This window comes from Garra rufa, chromosome 12 (assembly GCF_049309525.1).
Source record: "Garra rufa chromosome 12, GarRuf1.0, whole genome shotgun sequence".
Classification (NCBI taxonomy): Eukaryota; Metazoa; Chordata; class Actinopteri; order Cypriniformes; family Cyprinidae; genus Garra; species Garra rufa.
In genome coordinates this window covers 38,816,977-38,840,673 of record NC_133372.1, presented here as the reverse complement: position 1 = coordinate 38,840,673, position 23,697 = coordinate 38,816,977, and the positions used below count along the sequence as shown (strand labels likewise).

The 23,697-nt window shown below is 34.5% G+C and overlaps 1 protein-coding gene across 1 annotated transcript in view; it reads right to left on the bottom strand.

The window, feature by feature from the left end:
* Nucleotides 1–14,069: 14,069 nt before the first annotated feature.
* The window catches only part of tafa3a (TAFA chemokine like family member 3a), a 135,257-nt gene continuing 125,629 nt past the window's right edge, over nucleotides 14,070–23,697 (bottom strand). The window contains exons 4-5 of the mRNA XM_073852334.1: nucleotides 21,456–21,580; nucleotides 14,070–14,800 (exon numbers count right to left, since the gene is read on the bottom strand). Coding sequence (XP_073708435.1) covers nucleotides 14,789–14,800; nucleotides 21,456–21,580 — 137 coding nt within the window. The 3' untranslated portion in view covers nucleotides 14,070–14,788. The remainder of the gene's footprint in view (nucleotides 14,801–21,455; nucleotides 21,581–23,697) is intronic.

Genomic DNA, 23,697 nt, shown 5'->3' with positions numbered 1-23,697 from the left:
TATTATAATATATCTTTCAAAAAAAAGAAATAAAGCATTTTTTGTTGCCAAATCTGACAAAATATCCATCCATCCATTCATTCTTCCTTCTTTCCTAGTTCAGTTCAGCTCAGCCTTTTTCAAGTGTTCGTTATGAAAAATTCTGAATCTAGATACTTTAATTCTATTTTCTGGCATTCAAATTCAAATTGCAGTCCAACATCGTGTTTGCTACCGCAATTCAAATCCAAACCCTGATCTGGAATTTAAAAAGGCAATTTCAGTTCAATTCTGGACGCTGCACAATCCTCCACTCCCTTTGTATTCCACAACAGAAAATAATACTTTCTCTGAGGGTCGTACCACTGGTATATTGTGATGACAAAGCAGAAGCTCAAAGACACATCAAACACAACACATATATATATCCTGACAAATAAGATGCAGAGACGAGTGTCATTAAGGATAATGTAAACTTTGACAGTCATCAAAAAGTACTCTCAACCCAACGTCTCGTCCTTCCTCACAAGAAGCATCAACATCCTCTCTTGAGGGAGCCTTATAATGAGAGGCTTGTCGAATGAGAGCACTCACCTTTCCTGCCAACTCATCAGCCTTGCTATCAATGTTCTGACCCACCTTATGGAAACTTGCCCATTAGGCAAAATTGGCTCTCTCCCCAAGAAGCTATTTACCACAGCAGAAGAAATAAATAAATAAATGCGCACACATCTAGAAATGGGGCCAAGGAGAAAGAAGCTGTTAGGAAGCCATCAAATAGTCATTCTATGTGTAGCTCTCCCTATCTCTCTCTCTCTCTCCGAGTAGATAGGTATCAACTCATTGCAGCACTAGCTCCCATTAACCTGTTCACAGGTTGCAAAAGAAAGGAGGTGGGGTTTTTTCTCTCCCCCCTCTCAGGCGCTTCGTCTCTCCTCCTCATTGGCGTTCCCCTTCTCCATCTCTTTTGGTAAGAATCACAAAAGATAATTTCCTTTTCAAATGACTGCGGCCCCCTCGGCTGACCCTTGGGCATTGAGGCAATGCAGAGACGGAGCGGAGAATGAGGTTCTGAGTATAACTTCCTCAGGCACGGCGGCCGGCGGAAACCTCACAAAACACTGCATTCATTACCCACGGAAATAAGGCTGATAGGAAAGAATTGAGGAGAAAGAGTATTTGGAGGCATGCGAGGGTTATGTTCTCAAACAATATGTGACAGCTGGTGTGGCGTGCGCATAAATGGGGCAAAAATGTACATCTGATTAGAGACCGGCGAACGGCTCAGAGAACAATAAACCCACACACCTGATGGGAACCAGTGCAATGCTGTTTGCCAAACTACAAGCTTCTACTCAATTAAAACACAGTGACTAAAAAGCTTTAAAATAAGACCCCTTTCATAAGTCCAAAACTGATTGATTGCGGACTAATCCATGTAAACACTGGTGCTTAAAAAATAAGTTATAAATACTATCACTGTAAAGGGTTTGCACTTACATCACTTACGATTTGGTCAGTTATCCAGATGTGCGGCCATTTTGGAGATACTCAGATGTAAACAACAGCATTGATTGCACGGTTAATATACTACTGAACGCGTTGTTCTGCTAATTTATGCTGTTTAAACCATGAAAAAAAATGTGTGGAAGCTGCTAAATCATAGAGAAGGACTTAAGCAGGAAAAGTTCACAAAATTTTGACAAACTAAAGTTAATAGGTGGTAAAGATACTTACGAGCAGTATTAAGATATTAGCCTAATATTTCACCTACCTGACTGGAAATGATAAGAACAAACACAAATGTTGTCAAGATTCTTGCTCTGGAAATCCTGGTTCAGTTTGGCCAATCACAAACGCCTTTTGTTCCTCAGACATTTTTTTGCACTCTTCTACTTGATTTGTTTCAACTTTTGGCTGTCTGTAGTACTCCAAATGCTGTCTGTAGTACTCCAAATGTTTTTCCCGGTCTGACTGATTAATACAGCCAAAACATGACAATAATTGACCATTTTTAGCAGCAATAATTAGCAAAATATAGTTTTGTTAGGTTCAGTAGTATTTTTGATTTTACCAATTTCGTAGGTGTTTAAAGGGAGAGTCTACTCAAAAATGAAAATTCTTATTATTTGCTCACACTTATGTCATTCTCTGGAACATATTTTGAAATATTCCTGATTGTGTTTGCTCATGCAATGAAAGTCAATGAGATTCAATGCTGTTTTACACCCCACTGACTTTCGAAGTAAGGACAAAAACTGTTCAGAAACATTGAAAATATCTTCTTTTGTGTTCCACTGAAGAAAATCATACAGGTTTGAAACAACATTGGAGTGAGTAAATTATTTCTTTTATAAATAGAGAGAATATTTATTCACTTTAAGACCAATTAAATGCACTAATAATCAACATTTTAAACATACAGTTGAGGTCAAAAGTTTACACAATTATTTTACCAAAATAAGAGGGATCATACAAAATGCATGTTATTTAATATTTAGTACTGACCTGGGAAACATGTAAGTATCTTCTGTAGCTTCTGAGGGGCAGTACTAAATAAAAATAAAAAATACAATATTTTAGCAAAATAAGAAAAATGTAAACATCTTCATTTTGTTCAAAAGTTTACACCACTGGATATTAATACAGTGTTTTTCCTTCTAAAGCATCAGTGAGCGTTTGAACCTTCTGTAATAGTTGCATATGAGCTCCTCAGTTGTCCTCAGTGTGAAAAGATGGATCTCAAAATCATACAGTTATTGTTGGAAAGGGTTCAAATACAAAAAAATGCTGAAAACCAAAGAATTTGTGGGACCTGAAGGATTTTTCTGAAGAACAGCGGGCATTTAAACTGTTCAGGAACAACAAGGGACTCATGAACAACTATCTCTAAACACAAAAACACAGCTGTGGATCATTCAGGTAACAACTCAGTATTAAGAATCAAGTGTGTGTAAACTTTTGAACAGGGTCATTTTTATTCATTCAACTATTGTTTTCTCTTGTGGACTATATGTAAACATCTTGTATGTGAAATATTTCATTCAGGTCAGTACTAAATAAAAATAACATGCATTTTGTATGATCCCTCTCATTTAGTTGAAATAATTAACATTGTGCAGATTCTACAAGGTGTATGTAAACTTTTGACCTCAACTGTATAAAACACTACACATAACTAAATCATGATTACTGCCAAAAAAAAAATAATTGTACACAAAATGTGTTTTTAACATACTATCTCTGCATTTAAAAAATGTACTTAGTTACCACTTGTAGCACACTTGAACCCACTAGTATATAAAAAATGGGTTCAAGTGTACTACAAGTGGTAACTAAATACATTTATTTAAAAGCACATTTGAGTTCATATTCATGGTGTCCCAAAACAGCAAATTTGAGTACACTTAGATGTTCTCAAGATTATCTTAAGTACTAAAGAAAAAATGTTTGTATATTAAGCACAAAATTAGCACATGAAAGTAGATCACTTTAAGTACATTTTGCAAGAATAAATAAGTCATCACTTCAGTGAATATGCATATTACTGTTAAAAAGTTTGGTGTCAGTAACTTTTTTCAATGAATGAAATAATGAACGCTTATACTCAGCAAGAATGAATTAAATTGATCAAAAGTGACAGTAAAGACATTTATAATGTTACAAAAGATTTCAATTTCAAATAAATGCTGTTCCTTTGAACTTTCTATTCATCAAAGAACCTCAAAATTCCACAAAAATTAACATATTAGAATAGTTTCTGAAGGATAATGTGACACTAAAGACTGGAGTAATGATGCTGAAACTTCAGCTTTCCATCACAGGAATAATTCATTTTTTTAAGCATAAGAGACTCTTTTAAAATATTATAAAATCTTACCAACTACAAATTTCTGAACAGTAGTTTGTTTATAAAAACACTATTACTTCAACTTATTCCCCTATTCTGTATTCGGTGTGCTGTAAAACTCTATTTGATTCTCTCCTCTAATACTGAATGACAACAAAGTTAACCTTTCTAGCTTTAATCAGTTGCTCCCCAAGGCTGACCTGAGCAACCTTACAACTTTCAGTGAACAGCACATCACAAAAAGGAGAGGAGTGACAAAAACATTTCTGGGGTGTTTTCCCTCCCAACAAAGAAGAAAGAAAAAGAGTTTCATTATAGTCTAAAACACCGCTATATAGCATGCAGAGGATTCGGATGAGCTTTCAGGGGGAAACGAAAACTTTAATAAAAGTTCAGTCTCTCTCTAGAGAATCCCATTTTGCTGGAAGTCATTGCAAAGTAGCCCTTGAAACCACCTCTTCACGACAAACAGCACATAGGCACAGACATGCAACCAAACACAGCGTTCAAAACTAAATTCACCCTTAACCAGGTTACAACATACAATCTGAAGATGAAAGCGATCTGGATATTGAGCAATTAGATCAACGTGACGCCAAACTTCTCAGGTCTGACTTTTTACCCAATTTGACTGGAGCATTCTCCGGATCCAATGCTTTTTTATTAAGCTCTGTCAGGTTTCATTACTAACTGGAAAATCTAATTTGGTTGTGTGTATCTGACAGTATTTCAAACTAATTCATCTTGTCAAGGTGCGGGCTCGACAAGCCCACCAGATGGTGTTTGCGTAAGAAGAAACCCTGCTACTTGCCCACCAGGTTCTTAAAGGGCGCCATTACCTACAAAAACCGTCCTTGAGGTTGTCGTTGCTCTTCGTTACAGTCGTCTTCCAGTCTCATTTCATGCCTCAAAGCAAATCTTCCCTGCTTCACTGATGCCAGAAGAAGAAAAACAAACATTAGTGTTGTTAGAACGTTCTAGATACCTCATACACCATGTACCATTTTTAAAACTCTGAAAGAGAAGTTTTGTGAGATCCAGAAGTACAGCAGTGAAGCTAAGATGGCAGCAAAGGCAATTGGTGCATGACTGTCCAAAAGTCACAGGTAAAGTGTTAGTTGCTAAGGTGTTCTAGATGGTTGCTAGGTTATTAGCTGGGTGTTTTAGATGGTTACTTACTGGCTCAGGTCAAAACAAAGTCCTTTTAAGACAAGTCATGTCACTCGGCGGCCATCTTTGAAACGCCTCTCGGGCATCAAAGTGCAGCTCCTATCTCTTTGAATGGGGAAACATCAAATTCTTCAAAACTGTTCGCCAAATTTACGATTAAATTTCATATTTGAAATCTCCAAAGAAATCCAACAAGAACTGCCTCATAAATATAGTTCCTTGTGCTTGAATAGCGTTAAAAAAACGCTTGTTTTTCCGGCTAGATGAGCCAGTGCGCAGTACTGAACGCACGTCTTAGAGCGCCGGCTGTTTCCATAGCAACCGGGACTTCTAACGGCAGATGCAGTGACGTGCTGACTTTACTAATCAACGATTGGCTCTTTCACTAAGAAGGCGGAGCTTCGCGGCCATGATGACCGTTTCATTGTTCCCGATTCAAAACTACACGAGTGACATGTCTTTGGTATTCTATAGTCTTTGGGTCAAAAGAGCCCACTCTAATTTCTTTGAAGGTCCCTAGATATGACCCAGTTCCCTTCTCTAATGGCAGTCTATGGGATTTTAAATAAAATAAAATAAAATAATAGATGCAAGCCTAAAAATTAGAAATGTAGTCTTGGCAACTAAATTAAATAAGTTTTACTTGAAGTACTAAAATTTAAAATAATAATAAAAATAAAATAAAAATAAAAATAAAAAAATAGAATAATAAAATAAAAATAAATAATTAAATTAAAATCTAAATAATAGACGAAAACCTAAAAAATTGTAATGTAGCCTTGGCAACTAAATGAAAGAAGTTTTATTTTAAATAAAATAAAACAAAATAAAATAAATAAAAATCTAAGTAATAGATGAAAGCAACTAAATGAACTGATCTTAACTACTAAAAATAATAATAATAATAATAATAATAATAATAATAATAATAATAATAATAATAATAATAATAATAATATTATATATAAAATAAAATAAAATAAAAAAATAATAGATGAAAGCCTAAATATTTGAAATCTAGCTCTGGCAAGTAAATGAACTGATCTTAAATTACTTTTTTTTTAACAAAATAAAACAAAACAAAACAAAATAAAATAAAATAAAATAAAACAAAATAATATAATATAATATAATAATATAATATAATATAATAATATATTAAATAAAATAAAATAATATATTTAATTAAAATAAATTTAAATTAAATTAAATATTAGATAAAACCTAAAAATTAGAAATGTAGCCTTGGCAACTCAATGAAATAATTGTACTAACATTTTAAATAATAAATCAAATTAAATCAAATAATAAATTAAAACCCAATTTAAAACCTTAATGAAATAATTTTGAGTCGAAGTACTAACATTTTGGATAATATAATAAAATTTTAAAAACAAAAATTTGAAATGTAGCCTTGGCAACTCAAAATAATTTACTAAAATTTAAAATAATAAAATAAAATGTAATAAAATAAATAAGTTGAAGTACTAAATTTTAAAATAAAATAAAATAACAAAATAAATCTAGAAATAATAGATGAAAACCTAAAATATTTGAATTATAGCCTTGGCAACTAAATGGAATAATTTAGAGTTTAAGTACTACAATGTAAAATAATAAAATAAAATGAATAAAAATGTAAAATAATAAAATAAAATATAATAAAAAAAGTTGAACTTAAATGCACTAAATTTTAAATTAAAATAAAATAACAAAATAAAATACAAACAGAAATAAAAAGAAGAAAACTTAAAAATTAGAAGTTTTATTTGAAGTACTAACATTTAAAATAAAAATAAATAAAGCAATTTAAAAATATTATAAATAAATAATATTAAAAATAATGAATATTAATAATATTAGTTTGATCAATACAAAAATAATAGAAAATTAAAATGAAAACTGAAAATATAAAAAAATCAAAATATTACTAAATACTATAATAAAATAAAAATAAAAATAATACTAAAATAAAACATCTCTTAAACATTTTTCAGCTTTCTATTGAAATAGTGATGACTTCTGTGAAAAAAAGCACATAATAAGCAGCATGAAGGCTGGTTAGTTAAGAAAGCTTTTTTGTGCTGAAATATCATGCAAACAATAAAAATAAATAAACATCCATTATGCAGCTGTCAAATATAAACAAAAAAGGACATATTTAACCATTAACTTTACATGATGAGACAATGTCAAATACCCAATCAACAGATGTCTAATACATTTACCACAATATGCTCTTCATTTACTTCTTTCAACTACAAAGAACATAAGAGAACACTCTGAGGATTCCTATGAATAAAGTCTTTAATATTAATGCATTATTATAGACGTAAAGTGAACCACAAAAGGTTTATTTGAGTACTAATGGGTTTAGGAGGTGCAGAGAGGTTAATTCCAGTATCCAAGCCTAGATTTACATCATTGTTTGTAGATTAAAGAGGGCTTCCCAGGGAACGGTCCTCTCATGTTTGCCCTCTCCACCACCAAGCAGCCGAATGTATTGCGGTCTGATTAATCTTAATGAATTATGCAAATGCGCTTTATCTCAAGCGATTTCACAATGTTTCTGTATTGTTTTATTAATGCGCTTTTGAATTACTTCGCACAATTACAAAGCTCCCTCTCCTTCCCTCTCGCACGCAGCGCAATGTTTCTCATTCAGTCGCGTTCCTTTATTAAAAACTCAAGGCGGTCTCTGGCGAGATGCACGCGCGAATAAGAAATTAGTCATTACTGTAATTTAATGACTTTAAACCAAACAAGACTGCGGTGTAGATTACTAAGCGTAACCCGAACCCTCCTCCCTGGGATCCCAAGGGTCTGATCTTTCGGAGTATGTCTCCTTAATTTCTACTTAATTAATTATGTTCGTTATCACGACTACCCTGTGGTGAGTGCACGCGTTCAATTACTGACATAACAATACAAAAAAAGGCCTTGACGAACGCTCTGCTAGAGATTCGGAAAGTTTGCTATTGACCCAGTGTGAGCTCGAGTATCTGTTTATTACTCTCTTCAGCACAGGACCTAATTGAGAGCCGTGCTTTACTGAGCGCCAGTCATTCCATTGATAAAAGAAACATTATCGACGCTTTTACATATAACTGCGCACATGATTCACTTCAAAGCGCCCATCAAAAGGCGCCAGCAACACTGCTTATCTCCATAAACGTGATATAACGCACAAATCTAAGGATTATGAGGGGATTTGGATAACAATTTGCATGTGGGCAGAAACGCTATAGATGAGGACGGGTTAATTTGGACTATAAAACTACATCGAGATGACAGCGCCAATAGATTATATTAGCTGCCTCTTCATGTATCCTTCAAATGACAGCTTGCGCATTTCAATCAGGATGTCCAAGGATTATGAAACATCCAGCGTGTAGCATTCATTCTAATGCACCATTTCATATTCAAAGCATAATGCCGATATGCTTATCAATGCGCTGTCATGCTCAGAAGGAAATGCCAACAGACAGCGTTCATATTAAAGTCAAATTGCAACACTCAAGCCACTACAGAGTCTCCTTGATCTAATGGCTTTTTGGAGAACCTTGCTGTGACCCTTATGTGCCATATGTGTGACCACTCGGGTACAGATGACGTACAAGTCTTCACCCTTTGATTATGGATCTACCAATGTGTCAACTGACACCAAAAAGCAAACATGATGTGGGCCAGGTGGACTTAACAAAATGTAGATAAAAAAAAACATGGTTGACACATAAAATTTTTAAACTGTAGACACCTGATTTTCCCCATAAATATTATGAGTCTGGCTGTACAAAACAGCTCCTTTTGCTGCTTGCCAAATTAATTTTAATTAGGGATGCACCGAAATGAAAATTCTTGGCCAAAGCCAAACTAAATTAAAGGCCCAAGGCCGATTACCGAATTTTTTCTCACCATTGCATAAATTAAATAGCCAAAATGTGCTTTTAACAGATTTGGTTTGCTTTTCGATAAAAAAATAAATAAATTACAAAACAACAATTTAAATATATTTACTTAACACTGAACATTTTTAACATTCTAGTAGGCATTATAGCCTATCAACAAAGCACAACTTAACTTAAAATTAATAAGTAAGTAAAATAATATTCTTGGCCATTTTTAAGACCCCTTTCTTGAATCAGGCACGTGTTTTTAACTGTACCAATAAATGCAGCCTTGCTGATCAAAGGAGAATGTTTTAATAAATGTATTAATAGAGCTGTTGTAATGATTATTATTGTGGTCTATTTATTTATTTTACAGAACAACAGTAAAATTACAATGCTAACATTTATGAATGTTGACTTTTACTATATATTGCTGACAGCAGCAGATTTATGAATGATTCTCATTACATTGTTTCAGCACAGATTTTCCTCGCACTTTGGACTTTGAACCCTGGCTAATAAGCTCCTGCAGAGCTGTCAGAATACATACAATTTGTGCGTGTATTAGACAACAAAGTTCTGTAGTTTATTTACTAATGGTTTAAGGCCATTTCGCAATTTTACGTTCACTTCTCATCAAAGACATGCGATGCGGTTCTAAACAGTCTCTCGCTGTCGGTGCTTGAAATGAATTTTCATCATTACAACTGCATGACAGTTGGAGGCACCAGTGCCGTCATTTTTGTTCATACAGATAAAAGTAATACATCTTTAGTAAAGATGAATCTGTAAAGACTCTGTTTATTTGTGTGCACTCAAAATAACAACAGAACGTTGCACTTTTGTAAAATAATTAGAGCAAACAGGATGCACTTTCTGCCTTCTCGGTCTCTGTGAACTTGAGCACGAAACTTTGAAACTCTATAGAGAGTGAAATGTCTAACGTTAATATAAATGAACCAACTGAAGAAAGAAAGACACGAACATCTTGGATGACATGGGGGTGAGCAAATTATGAGGAAATTTTCATTCTGGAAGTGATCTCCTTTAATTGTGAAATTTCCAAGCACTTTCTGAGTGAAAATTGTTTCTACATTATTTTTTTTTTCAGCGCACTAAAACTGTTTGGAACATCTGGTTTTATGTCCTTGAGCCAAAAATTAGTTTTAATTGCACAAACCACTTCTATGGTGTTTTTTTTTTTTGTTGGATTTGATCACTATGAATTGTCATTGTTTCAAAAAGCTGTGTAAAGGTCCTTTCGGGCCTTCAGAGAAAACAAAGTCAAGTTTAGAATGACATGAGAGTGAGTAAACAATAAAGGAATGCTAATTTTTTGGGAGGATTACATCTGTAAAATCTTCCACATACCATCTGGCCATCAAGTTTGATAAACAACAGGCATCGATGCATGCGACATACCAAATCCATGTGCAGTTAGTGCCAAAACCCCACACTTAAGCCACACAATGTGCATGAATGCAATACTTTTCCTGGGATTTCGGAACTGATGGGAAGGCCTGGATGCTACTTTATAAACATGGAATATGATAATCTTCATTTACATAAATGCCTTTCTCTCCAGTTTCACATTCATCCCTCTCATCTGGCACCATACACAAGGGTCAAGGAGAAAAAAATCAGCAGTGTCCATACATAACTGCCCTTTCCACACCATCCATTAACCTCATTGAGGCTGTTGAACATTATGCAAATCCTCGGTCTCATTTACTCAAAATCCTTAAAATGGCAAATATTTCAAAGCAATCCAAATAAACGCCAGCTTTTTTGAACTCTTACAGCACACGCTCCAGCATTCCTCTAATCTCACCACCTTTTGTATTGTGACTGTACTCCTAATGTCCCCATTACCATTCAGATGCGGGTGATGCTGATGAAAGCAGTGGTAGGTGTTGGGCGATGCGACATGAGGCAAACAAACCGATTCCTACCTGTGTCTTCCCTACACCCTAATGAGCACGGACGCCCGTGGACTCAATCCCCCTCACAGCTTCCTCTATAGAGGCCCGAGCGCGCTCCGCATGTAGATAAGGATGCTGGGCGTGATAATTCATAAGGGTTCATTCAGGATCTTCTGGAAAGCCTTGAGAATTTTGGGGCTGCTGCGACTGCCCTTGGCCTGACGGATTAACGGGTGAGAGACCCAGCAGGGAGAAGTCTGGTTAATCCTGGTCGCTCTATGAGGTATCATTGCTGTCCCGTATCTGGTATTGTCTTCAGTCTGATACCACTCATTAGACTCCACAGCTGGGTTTATATAACAGCACTCTAAACTACGCTCTCTGCATACTATTAATGCTAACAGTGTATATCTGAAACTGAATCTGTAAATGGACCTACTGTTTTCTAAACGCAAGAGTTTTAAGATAAAGCTCTTTTTTTTAATTGTCAAGACAGTCTGAATCATCTCCAAACATGCTGCTTACAATAAATGCAAAATTGTCCATTAGTACAGTTGAAGCATCCCAAACTACTCATAACTCATCATAGTCCAAAGATGTAGACATTAAAAGTTTTATCAATTTATCACTGTGAGGAAGTATAGTTGTGATCTCTTGTGAAATAATTGTAATTATTGACTCTTGAACAAATTGTTCTTTCGATTGGGATAAATTTAGTGAATTAAATTAGACTGAATAAAACAAATCTTGAAATGTATCACTCACAGAAAATATACATTTTTACAATCAGGCACAAAAAAAGTTGTGATGTCTGACATATTAACAAATTGTGCTTTTGATTTAGATCATTTCAGTGAATCAGGAATGAACAATTCTTTCACAAATTGGATTGAATCGCCCAAACGTTCAAATATATCACAGACAGGAAATATTTTTGACAATCGACACATATTAGGGACAAAAATATGAGTGATCTCCAACTCATGAACAAATTGCACTTTTAATTTGGATCATTTCAATGAATCAGGATTGAACGATCTCATTTACAAGTCGGACTGAATAGCCCAAATGTCTAAATGTTATCACTAACAGAAAATATGAATTTTTACAGTGTATATCAGGAACAAAAAATAGCTGTGATCTCCGACTCATGAACAAATTGTACTGTTGATCTGAATAATTTTGATGAATGATTCATTCGCAAGTTGGACTAAATGTTCCAACTGACCAAATATCATTGACAGAATATTCTTTTTTGCATTCGGTGTATATCAGAAACAAAGAATAGTAGTGATCTCTCTGTATTTTTGACTTGGATTATTTCATTGAATCAGGACTGAACGATTGATTCACAAGTTGGACTGAATGGCCCACGTCCAAATACTATCACTGACAGAAAATATGATTTTTTTACAATATGTGTTTATTTTAGAAAGAAAAAATATTTCTAATCTCTGACTCATGAACAAACTGTACATTTGATTTGGATTATTTAAATAAATCAGGACTGAATGATTCATTCACAGGTTGGACTGGATGGTCCAAACGTCCAAATATTATCATTGACAGAAAATATACATTTTTACAATCAGTGTGCATCAGAAATAAAAAATAAAAGCGACCTCTGACTCATGAACAAATCGTTCTTTTGATTTGGATCATTTGAGTGAATCAGGACTAAATGATTCATTCACAAGTTGGACTGAATGGCCCAATAGTCCAAATATTATCATTGACAGAAAAAATAAATTTTTACAATCACTTGCTGACTTGGAACCATCTAGATGATTCAGTCCAATTTTTGAATAAATAAAAAAAATAGTAGCGTTCTCAGATTTATGAAAAAAAATATGTATTTTGATGTGAATCATTTCAATGAATCAGAGCTGAATGATTCTTTCACAAATTGGATTGAATCGCCTAAACGTCCAAATATTATCATTGACAGAAAACCTTTCTGACAATCAATGCATATAAGGAGCAAAAAAATAGTAGCAATCACTGACTCATGGATACATTTTTTATTTGAGTAATATCAATAAATTAGGACTGAATGATTTATTCAAAAATTGGACTGAATCCAGACTATTCAACACGTAAGAAAATACACATAATGGTGCAGCACATTTTGTGAATGAATCATTCAGTCATGATTCACTAATAAAACTGCTTCAAAAGAACAATTTGTTCATGAATCATGAACATTGCTTGTATTTTTGATACTAAATACAATAAAAATGAAAAAATAAAAGTAAGCCTTACCTGAATTGGTGAATCGAATCAAATGAGCTGGTTCACAAAAAATAATCATATTTCTCAATCTTTTGAGTACTGCCTCAGTTCAGCTGTGAGGCTGATATTAGTTTCGAAAATGTACTTTGCTCATGTCACCAACTAAAAATGTGGTTACGTTTTTAGCCTCACTACTTTAAATTCTTCATTTCACAACACTGGTTATGAATGCTTCAAACACCTACCGTGATTCAAGGGCAAGAAAGGTCTCCGAGTTCTCAGTTTCAGAAGACTGACCCTTTGTCCCAATGCCACGACCTGTAGCAAAATGTCCTGAAAACACAGTCAAAGCACTCAAAACTGCCTCAACACACACACATACATACATACACAAAGCTGAAATGCTTTTATCTCCTAGTCTTGGCTAATGACACATTCTTTCAGTTGAAAGCTTGCTCACTGTCTGCAATTAGCTAAACACATTAATACATTAGTCCATCATTATGAACGCTCCAGTGTCTGAACATTATGTTTATGACATGTTCGGAGCAAGCCTTTGTGCGACTTACTGCTCGAAGTAAATGACATCTTGACTAACCTCGCCGTACCCCTCCTTGTTCTGCTGTTGATATTGCTAATGGTAAATTAGCCAGACAAAATCGCTGGCAAATGGTATTATGCTAATAGCATTAGCCCTGCCCTATGCAAGTCAGTCTGAAGTGTTCGGTGACACCTGCAAAAGCACTACGTGACTCACTAACGCGGCGTCTGCGCATAAATCTGTATATCAAAGAAAGAGGCTACGTGTCAGTTTCAATGCGAACATTAGCATAGTCATGTGACATCTTGATGCTCTTGAAGATTTTATCAAAGCGTTGTGACAGATGGATAATGAAAGATGTCTGATTGTTTATTCTTTTTGTTCTGTTGGTGGGTGGATGTTATGTTTAAATGAGCTTTCTCTTTTGTGATGGCAAAGTAATCACGCTTCAAAGTTACAATCGGACGAGATTTCCCATAGAGATACTTTTATTTGAGATAATACTGACACTTTGACTCAATATTGGCCACCAAGGCTTTTAAAAACAAACAATAAATCTTTTTGCTAGCTTCTTTTTCACTGTTCCCGTAGACCACTTCAACTTTTTCCATCTATTATTAATACCTGTAACTCTTAGCGTCATACTTGCCTCTTGCACAAGTCCTTTTCAAAATGGAGCTGAGTGCCCCCAAAACCATAGCCAAAAATCATACACTTCACACTGATCAAAAAGTCTGCTCATAGTAGAAGAAAGAAAATATTGGCACCAAAGGATAGGGGACTGAATATTAGTGCCTCTGAAACATATGATTCAAGTAATAAGCCAAGCTTTCTAGTCCACTTTCGCTCCAAAAAGGAAACGTAATCCATTGTTCTGAAAATGGCAGAATTGTCTCTGAACTGGTCCACATCTTGGTTTTTATGGAATATTTACTTTACATGGTGTATGATCTTGTCCGACACTGTTAGAAAACAAAGACGGGAGTTCGGCGGAGAGCGAAAATAGAATAGGAGGTGGAAAAAAAGAGAGAAAAATTCCATGTGTTTAAATGGTCCATTTCAAGTGACATTAGTATTCAACTGTGGTCCAACGACTTGATCCCAATAGTTGTGAAGTAGTTTGAAGTCTATGTATCTTCATTTCCATTGCTTTGATCAAAAAAAAAAAAAAAGCTGCTAGTCCCAAACGTATATTGGTCCCAGACTATCGTGTGACCTGAAAAAGAGGAGTCCGAGTTATCATTTCAAGCCTGTATATGATTTAAGGAGAGCTGGACTGGATTAAAATCACCATCAACCCATAGAGATTTTGCTATACTATTTATACCAGTAGATACATGCGCATGTGCAGGACGCATATACATAATTTACAGTTGAAGTCAAAAGTTTACATACACCTCGCAGAATCTGCAAGATGTTAATAATTTTACCAAAATAACAGGGATCATATAAAATGCATGCTGTTTTTTTATTTAGTACTGACCTGAATAAGATATTTCACATAAAATGCTTACATATAGTCCACACGAGAAAACAATAGTTGAATTTATAAAAATGACCCTGTTCACAAGTTTACATACACTTGATTCTTAATACTGTGTGGTTACCTAAATGATCCACAGCTTTGTTTTGGTTTTGTTTAGTGATAGTTCTTCATGAGTCCCTTGTTTGTCATGAACAGTTAAACTGCCCACTGTTTTTCAGAAAAATCTTTCAGGTCCCACAAACTCTTTGGTTTTTCAGCATTTGAACCTTTTTCAATAATGACCATCCATCTTTCAGAGGAAACTTTTGAACAGAATGAAGAGGAGTACATTTTTCTTATTTTGCCTAAATATCATATTTTGTTCATTTAGTACTACCCTTCAGAAGCTACAGAAGACACTTGTCCCAGAAAAATTTATCCTGATCTTTAACTTCAAAAGTTTTCACCCCAACAGCTGTGGATCATTCAGGTAACAACACAGTGTTATGAATCAAGTGGATGTAAACTTTTGCACAGGGTCATTTTTTTTTAATTCAACTGTTATTTTCTCTCATGTACTATGTAAACATCTTTTATGTCAAATATCTTATTTAGATCAGTACTAAATAAAAACAACATGCATTTTGTATAATCCCTCTTATTTTGGTAAAATCATTAACATTTTGTAGATTCTACAAGGTATACGTAAACTTTTGACTTTAATTGTACATATAGCAAAAAAAGTTATTATATAATGATTGATATATTTATGAATACATTGTTTATATTATCTTGTGTGTGCATACATACATTGCTGTATTTTACAACATGAATGAGGCTCATTCAATCATAATTCAAATATAACTCAAAATATAATGTAAAACAAAACTTTTAATTCAACTGTCATATATATTGATCGCATTTGTTTTGTGTCCCAACAAATTCTGAAAAAGGTCAAATAACTTATTTATTAAGGGGTTAGTTCACTTCCAGAATAAAAATGTACTCATCCCCATGTCATCCAATATGTTCATGTCTTTTTTTCTTCAGTGGAAAGGTTTTTGAGGAAAACATTCCTGGTTTTTTTTTCATATAGTGGACTTTAATAGGAGCCAATGGGGTTGAAGGTCCAAATTGCCGTTTCAACACAGCTTCAAGAAGCTCTACACCAGTGGTGCCCGACCCTGTTCCTGGAGATGTGCCTTCCTGCAGAGTTCAGTTCCAACCCTAATCAAACACACCTGTCTGTAATTATCAAGTGCGCCTTCAGAACCTAATTAGTTGGTTCAGTTGTGTTTAATTAGGGTTGGAGCTGAACTGTGCAGGAAGGTAGATCTCCAGGAACAGGGTTGGGCACCACTGCTCTACACGATCCCAGCCAAGAAATAAGGGTCTTATCTAGCAAAATGGTCATTTTCTTTATATATATATATATATATATATATATAAAAACATTGGATATATCTTTTAACCACAAATTCTTGTCTTGCACTAGATCTGCGACTTCACACTTTATGCAATCATGTTGGAAAGGTCATGTGCAGTTCTTTATCTGTACTCTCTGGTTTAAAAATGTAGGGTAGGGTGAAAAAAAAAACCTCCATCTCATTTTTTTTCTCCAACTTCAAAATCGTCTGACATCATTGTTTTACCTTTTTTTTGTAAAGGCGTTTGACTTTCTTTGCACATTCGGGGTTTTTTTTTAAGAATTTTTTTTGCTAGATAAGACCCTTATTCCTCAGCTGGGATTGTTTAGAGCTTTTTGAAGCTGCATTGAAACGGCAATACGGACCTTCAACCCGTTATCCCCATTAAAGTCCACAATATGAAATGTTATTCTCAAAAACCTTAAGAAAGAAAGACATGAACATCTTGGATGCAGTGTTGTTTTCGTCAACGATGACGATGACGAAATCATTTTGTTGACGCCACTTTTTTTCATGACGATAACGAGACGATGACGAGATAAAAATGGCTCGTTGATGATTAAAACATGACGAGACGTGTGTGAGTTTTCGTTGACGAGACGAGAATAGACGAAAATGTGAGTGTGTGGTCCGTCAGACGTTTAAAATGCATGACATTTCCACTTATTGTGCATGCCAATTAAAACTTAAAAAGTATCTGACGCTATGGCAAGCCGTTTTAGCATTAAATACTCTTTGCTATACTAGTATGGCAAGCCGTTTTAGCATTCCATCCTTGTTTGTCTTTTATGTTCTAAAACATTCCTTCATTATTGTAATTATTGGTGAAAATAGTCGATCCGGAAGCTCACATTGTGTTGAACTATAGATCTGCTATTTTCAGAACTTATAAGTGACACTACCCAACAGCAAAATACTTACTGACCTACATTAATTTGTTAAAAGACTACTTTTTTCCCTTTTTTTGACTAAAACTAGACTAAAACCTTTTTGACTTTTCGTCGACTAAAACCAGACTAAAACCTTTTTGACTTTTCGTCGACTAAAATTGGACTAAAACTATCACATATAGAAGTGACTAAAATTTGACTAAAACTAAGAAGCATTTTAGTCCAAAAGACTAAGACTAAATCTAAGATGGTTGTCAAAAACAACACTGCTTGGATGACATAGGGGTAAGTAAATCAACAGGAAATTTTTATTTTAGAAGTGAACTTATCCTTTAAGTATTTAATTTGCTGCATAATAAATTTCCAGCAGCATTTACATTTAATTTAAATAAATAAAATAAATGGCTGAAAAATTACTGAAGACTGGCTTTTTATACTATAAAAGACTGGATATTTATACTATGAAAATATTTGTATATAATACAATCATTAAGATAAATATTAACAATCAGTAAGATTAAATATTACTAATTGTTATATATAATGACATTTTTATTTATTTGTTTGTTTGTTTTTTTAGCCAACCTGAAATGTTTATGTGAGGTGTCATCGCTTCAGTATATATCATAACACAACAACAACAACCACAAAGTGTTAACTAATTATCTCTTGATCATTAGAAGGCCTTCAGTGCTATAAAAATGGAACATTCTTCTGTGAGAAGTTTCCTCTAAGGCATGAGGTGTTAGTACGGGGACTGACACATGCTCACACAGGCACATTGTATTGTCACCTACAAGTGTCATTAACCACACCACCAGTATGAGCTCAGCGGTGGCGGCCCGAAATAGAGAGCGGCACACTGAGGGACCGGAACCGCTAGCTCCTCTGGATCTGGGAGGCTTTAGCATGCAAGTCTGGTCCTGTTCCAACTCTGAAACACAAAAGCAAGGCTCTAGGTTCAGAGGCCAGGGTATAGGGCAGGTCTCCATAGCCGTGGATGAGGCCAGACTGGCAGGCTGCTAAGGGAAGCCCAGTGTAATCTACACCTTCAGGTCATTGCCAGCAGGCAGCCGGAGGACACACAGAGGAAGTGGAAGGTGTCCTGGCCGCCGTCTCCTTCACTTCCTACCTCCCTCTCTGGTTCAGACATGGACTCACTAGACCGCCAATTCAACAGAAACAAGCTCAGACTGAGCTCACGAGAAACATTCAAACACAATATGAAGGGGTCAGGATGTTCCTTAATGTGGATTAAAATTCATCATGTTGAACAAAACTTCATTCTATTGTGCATTTTTTTAGCAGTGTACAAAATATTGTATTATATGCTGGCACTTGCTAATATAATACAGTAATATAAACTGTATTACACTACCATTTAAAAGTTTAGGGCGGTACAATTTTATGTCTTTAAAAAAGTCTGCATTTATTTAATCAAAAATGCTGTAAAATTGTGAAATATTATTATAAGTTAAAATAACAGTTTTCTATTTGATTCATATTTTAAAATATAATTTATTTCTATGATGCAAAGCTGAATTTTCAGCATCATTACTCCAGTCTTCAGTGTCACATTATCCTTTAAGAAATCATTCTAATATGCTGATTTCAGGCTAAAAAAAATTATAAATGTTGAATACAGTTGTTCTTCCTAATTTTGTGTGGAAACTGTGATACATTATAACGTTTAAAATGTTCAATAAACAGAATTTAGTTGAAAACAGTATTGTTTTGTAATATTATGCCTTCACTGTCAGTTATAAAAAATTAACTTCTTTAAAAGAAAATAGTACCGACCCCAAACTACAGTAGTTCTGGTTACATTTAAATACTTTTTTGCTTTTTTTTCCCCAATTACCAATTATTTTTTGCTGTGGTGTTAAGAATTAGTAGTTTTATTTTTATGACTACTGAAAGTGTAGTACTGCAGAAATTCTAGTAACTTGTTTTGTTTTGTTTTTTAGAACAAACTGTCAACCACAGTTCATAATCTTGAACATATATTTAAACAAAAAGAAAAAACAAAATCAGAACATGGACAAAATGCATTATACGCCAATAAAGGGATGTGGTGCAAAGTTCAAAGTAATGATCAGAGGGATCAGACCTCAGATTAAACAATCCTATCCTGCCCTCATCATTTCTGGGATCTCTTCTTGCAGTTACATTGCATGTCCACATCCACGGACGGTGGCCTGAAGGGCCCCAAAAATCAAGCCCAGGTTTGACAGAAGCTCCCAACACCTCAAGAGGTCTGCCTGCTGTTGACGTGAGTGCAGCCGCATGAATTATTAACAGGGCTAAAGTAAAAAAAAGGTCTGCCTCACGCAGGCCCCTCTGCCCCATGAATAATGGAGGACTCGACTCAAGCGCAGGCATTTGGAGAGTCAAACTTCTCAGCCTGATGGATGGCTACAAGCCCTGTGTGTCAACCGTACATACACAGCGGCTCGCAAACACGCGGCGGCAAACATAAAAACAATAACTCACATTAACCTGTGGAAGCGCATCATTGCCCTGCGCTGACTTTCCTAAATGCGCTGCCACATTGTGTTTCTTTTGTCTGGGCTTTTGTTGTACAATAAAGGTTGTCTAGGGTCCCAGATTGTTTAAGACAATGTCAAATTCAGAAAGCTGGTGCATTTTGAGGAAGAATAGAAGCAATGACAAACACTAGTTTGCAAAAGTCATTTAATTTCAGATATCATATGATATTTGTTAAATTTTAAAGTATATTTCCTATAATATACTGATATGTGACCCAGTTTGAGACCAAGATATATATAAATAAGCTTTCGATTGATGTATGGTTTGTTAGGATAGGACAATTTTTGGCTGAGAAACAAATTTTTCAATGTTAATACATTTTTCTATTTGAAAATCTGGAATCTGAAAGTGCAAAAAAATCTAAATATTGAGAAAATCACCTTTAAAGTCGTCCAAATAAAGTTCTTAGCAATGCATATTACTAAGTTTTTATATATACGGTAGGAAATTTACAAAATATCTTCATGGAACATGATCTTTACTTAATATCCTAATGATTTTTGGCATTAAAAAAAAATGAATACTTTTGACCTGGTTATTGCTACAAATATACCTGTTCTGCTTAAGATTGGTTTTGTGGTAAATAGTCACATGTTATTATAATTATTAGGATAAGCATTTTTTGATTTTAGAATTTAAAAAATAATAAAAAAATATATATATATATTTTCAGCATTTAATTTTATAAATCTAGAGTTTATATATTTTTAATATTGATCTATTGACCTTAATTGATCTATCTATCTATCTATGAACCATATATATGTGACCCTGGACCACAAAACCAGTCAGAAGGGTAATTTTTTTTTTTTTTTAATTGAGATTTCTACAGTACATCATCTGAATAAATAATCATTGATATATGGTTAATGTATTGTTAGGATAGGACAATATTTGGCCAAGATACAACTATTTAAACATGGAATCTGAGGGTGCAAAAAAAAATAAATCTAAATATTAAGAAAATCGTCTTTAAAGTAGTCAAAATTAACACATATTACTAATAAAAAAATTAAGTTTTAATATATCCACGGTAGGAAATTTACAAAATATCATCATGGAACATGATCTTTACCTAATATACTAATGATTTTTGGCATAAAAGAAAAATCGATCATTTTGACCCATACATTCTTAAAAATAAAGGTGCTTCACAATGCCATAGAAGAACCTTTTTTTGTCTAAATGGTTCCATAAAGAACCTTAAACATCTCAAGAACCTTTCTGTTTCAAAAAGAAAAAGAAGGTTCTTCAGATTATAAAAAGGTAAGAAAGAAGTGGTTCTTCAAAGAACCTTTGACTGAATGGTTCTTTGTGCAACCAAAAATGGTTTTTCAATTACATCGCTTGAAGAAACTTTAAAAGCACCTTTACTTTTAAGAGTGTACAATGTGTTTTTGGCTATTGCTAAAAATATACCCATGCTACTTAAGACTGGTTTTGTGGCCCAGGGTCACATATATATCATTTTAAACACAGTCTGACTGCAGACATTACTATGATGGCTATAAGACTGTAATTGGACAGGCTCCCTCTCACCTTAGTCGTCTTGACTTTGTTTCCCGTGCTGCAGCTCCAACCTTTTAGATCCGGCAACACCTTACACTCCTCGCCCTCCATACACGGCTGCATCTGACACCACCACTTCTGTGCTACTATAGAAGCTGTGCAGACAGAGAGAAAGACAGAAGGAAGAGAGAATCTCAGCACTTGGCTCACTCTGTGGGAACTGCCAAAATGGGAAAGAAGCATGCCCAAATCACCACGCATCCAAGATTTTGAAGGATGCAGCAATGAAGATTGAGAGGAGGAGAAAACCTCAGAAGATCTCTTGCTCAAGTCCACTGTCAAAAGAAATGAAACTATGTCTTTGTATCTCTTTCTCCTGAAAACAATGAGGCTAGTCAGGGAGGAGGTCTTTGATTCAAAGCTGACGGTTTGAATCCATCAATCAGATGTGGGCTCGATGCTCACTTATGTCTTTCGGTATAAAGTTCTTCCTTCATGTCAAGATGACAAGAGTTGCGGTCTGGGAGATTGGCACAATGTTGAGGGTTAAGAGGAATTGAGAAGTAGAGGGAAGACATTGTCAAGCTTGAGGCCTAAACTTTTAATATGGGGCAGAGAGGAAGCTGCTATAAACTTTTTAAGATCGCAGGATATCAAAATCACAGTTGTGTGGCATCTATCAGCCGAATCCGACTGTGTGATAAAATAAAACTCAATGGAATTAGGCTCAATGGAAATACATGCAACTTTTATTCCTTTTCACACAAATTCTGATTATAGGGGCAGATTGTTGATAAGTAAGATAATTCAGTATAATATAGATTATTTGCACAAGTTTTCTTCCACAATATTATGTTATGGCCTCAAAATAGCGCACCATACTGCATGATTTGTAAACGAATACATTTTAAGGTTTGCATGACATGACTAGGTCCATACATATGGTTTTTCTAATGTAGTAAAATTGCTCAGTAGCCCACCCGCTACAGTTTTGCACTGAAAATGTCACAAAATGTGTACGCAGTGACTTGTGCGTGGCATCTATCAGCTGAATCCAACTATGGGATAAAATCTAATTTTAGGCTCAGTGGAAAAACATGCAACTTTTATGCCTTTTACCACAAATTATGATTACAGGGGCAGATTATCGATTAATAAAGCAGCAACTTGTGTGTGGCATCTATAAGCCGAATCCAACTATGTGATTTAATAAACTTTTAGGCTCAATGGAAAAACATTATCGCTTAATATATTTATTTAGTATAATGAAGATTTAATAGATTATTTGCACGATTCCTTGATCAATATAATGTTATGACCTCTAAATAGCACACCATACCACGATTTCTAAATGAATAAATTTTGAGGTTTGCATGACATAACCAGGTCCATACGTATGGTTTTTGCAATTTGGAGCCCTCTGGTACATTCAAAATGCCACAAAACGTGCAAGCAGCAACTTGTGTGTGGCATTTATCAGCTGAATCCAACTATGTGAGAAAATAAACTTTTAGGCTCAATGGAAAAACAACTTTCATTTCCTTTCACACAAATTATGATTACATTGGCAGATTATCAATTAATAAGAAAAATTTCTATAACAGATTCTTTGTGTATAATATTCTGTTATGGCCTCAAAATAGTGCACCATACAACAAGATTTGTAAACTGATACATTTTTAGGTTTGCATTACATAACCAGGTCCATATGTATGACTTTTCTGGTGTAGTAAACTTGCTCGGTAGCCCACCCGGTACAGTTTTGCACTTTCAACGTAGAGCCCTCTGGTACATTCAAAGTACCACAAAACATGCATGCAGCATTTTATTCTGCAGAAATGTCAACACAAGGAAGCTTCTGCAATAATTCTGGGTGAAACTTAGATCACAAATATTCATAGAGATAAATGCACACTTTGTGTCCAACAAAATGCTTATTAAAGTGAGAATGTCCCCTCTTCCAAAAACCTTTGCAATTAGCAAAATAAATTTTTGATGTAAATTAAAAGACTAGCAGAGATTTTAAAAACAAGAATGAGCCCTGTGTTTCAATCTTCCATCCCAACTTTGTATCAAATGCAAGTATGGGAAAAATGGAAAAGAATACTGTGATTAGCTAAATTAATTCATGATGTTTTTAAAATTTAGACATACATGTAAAGTTCAATATTTAAAAATGTACACTCTGATAAACCTACCAAAATAACACTTGCTACTAGGACTGGGAAAATAAATATGTAAATGCATTGTGAATCGAGAATGATTCCGCACT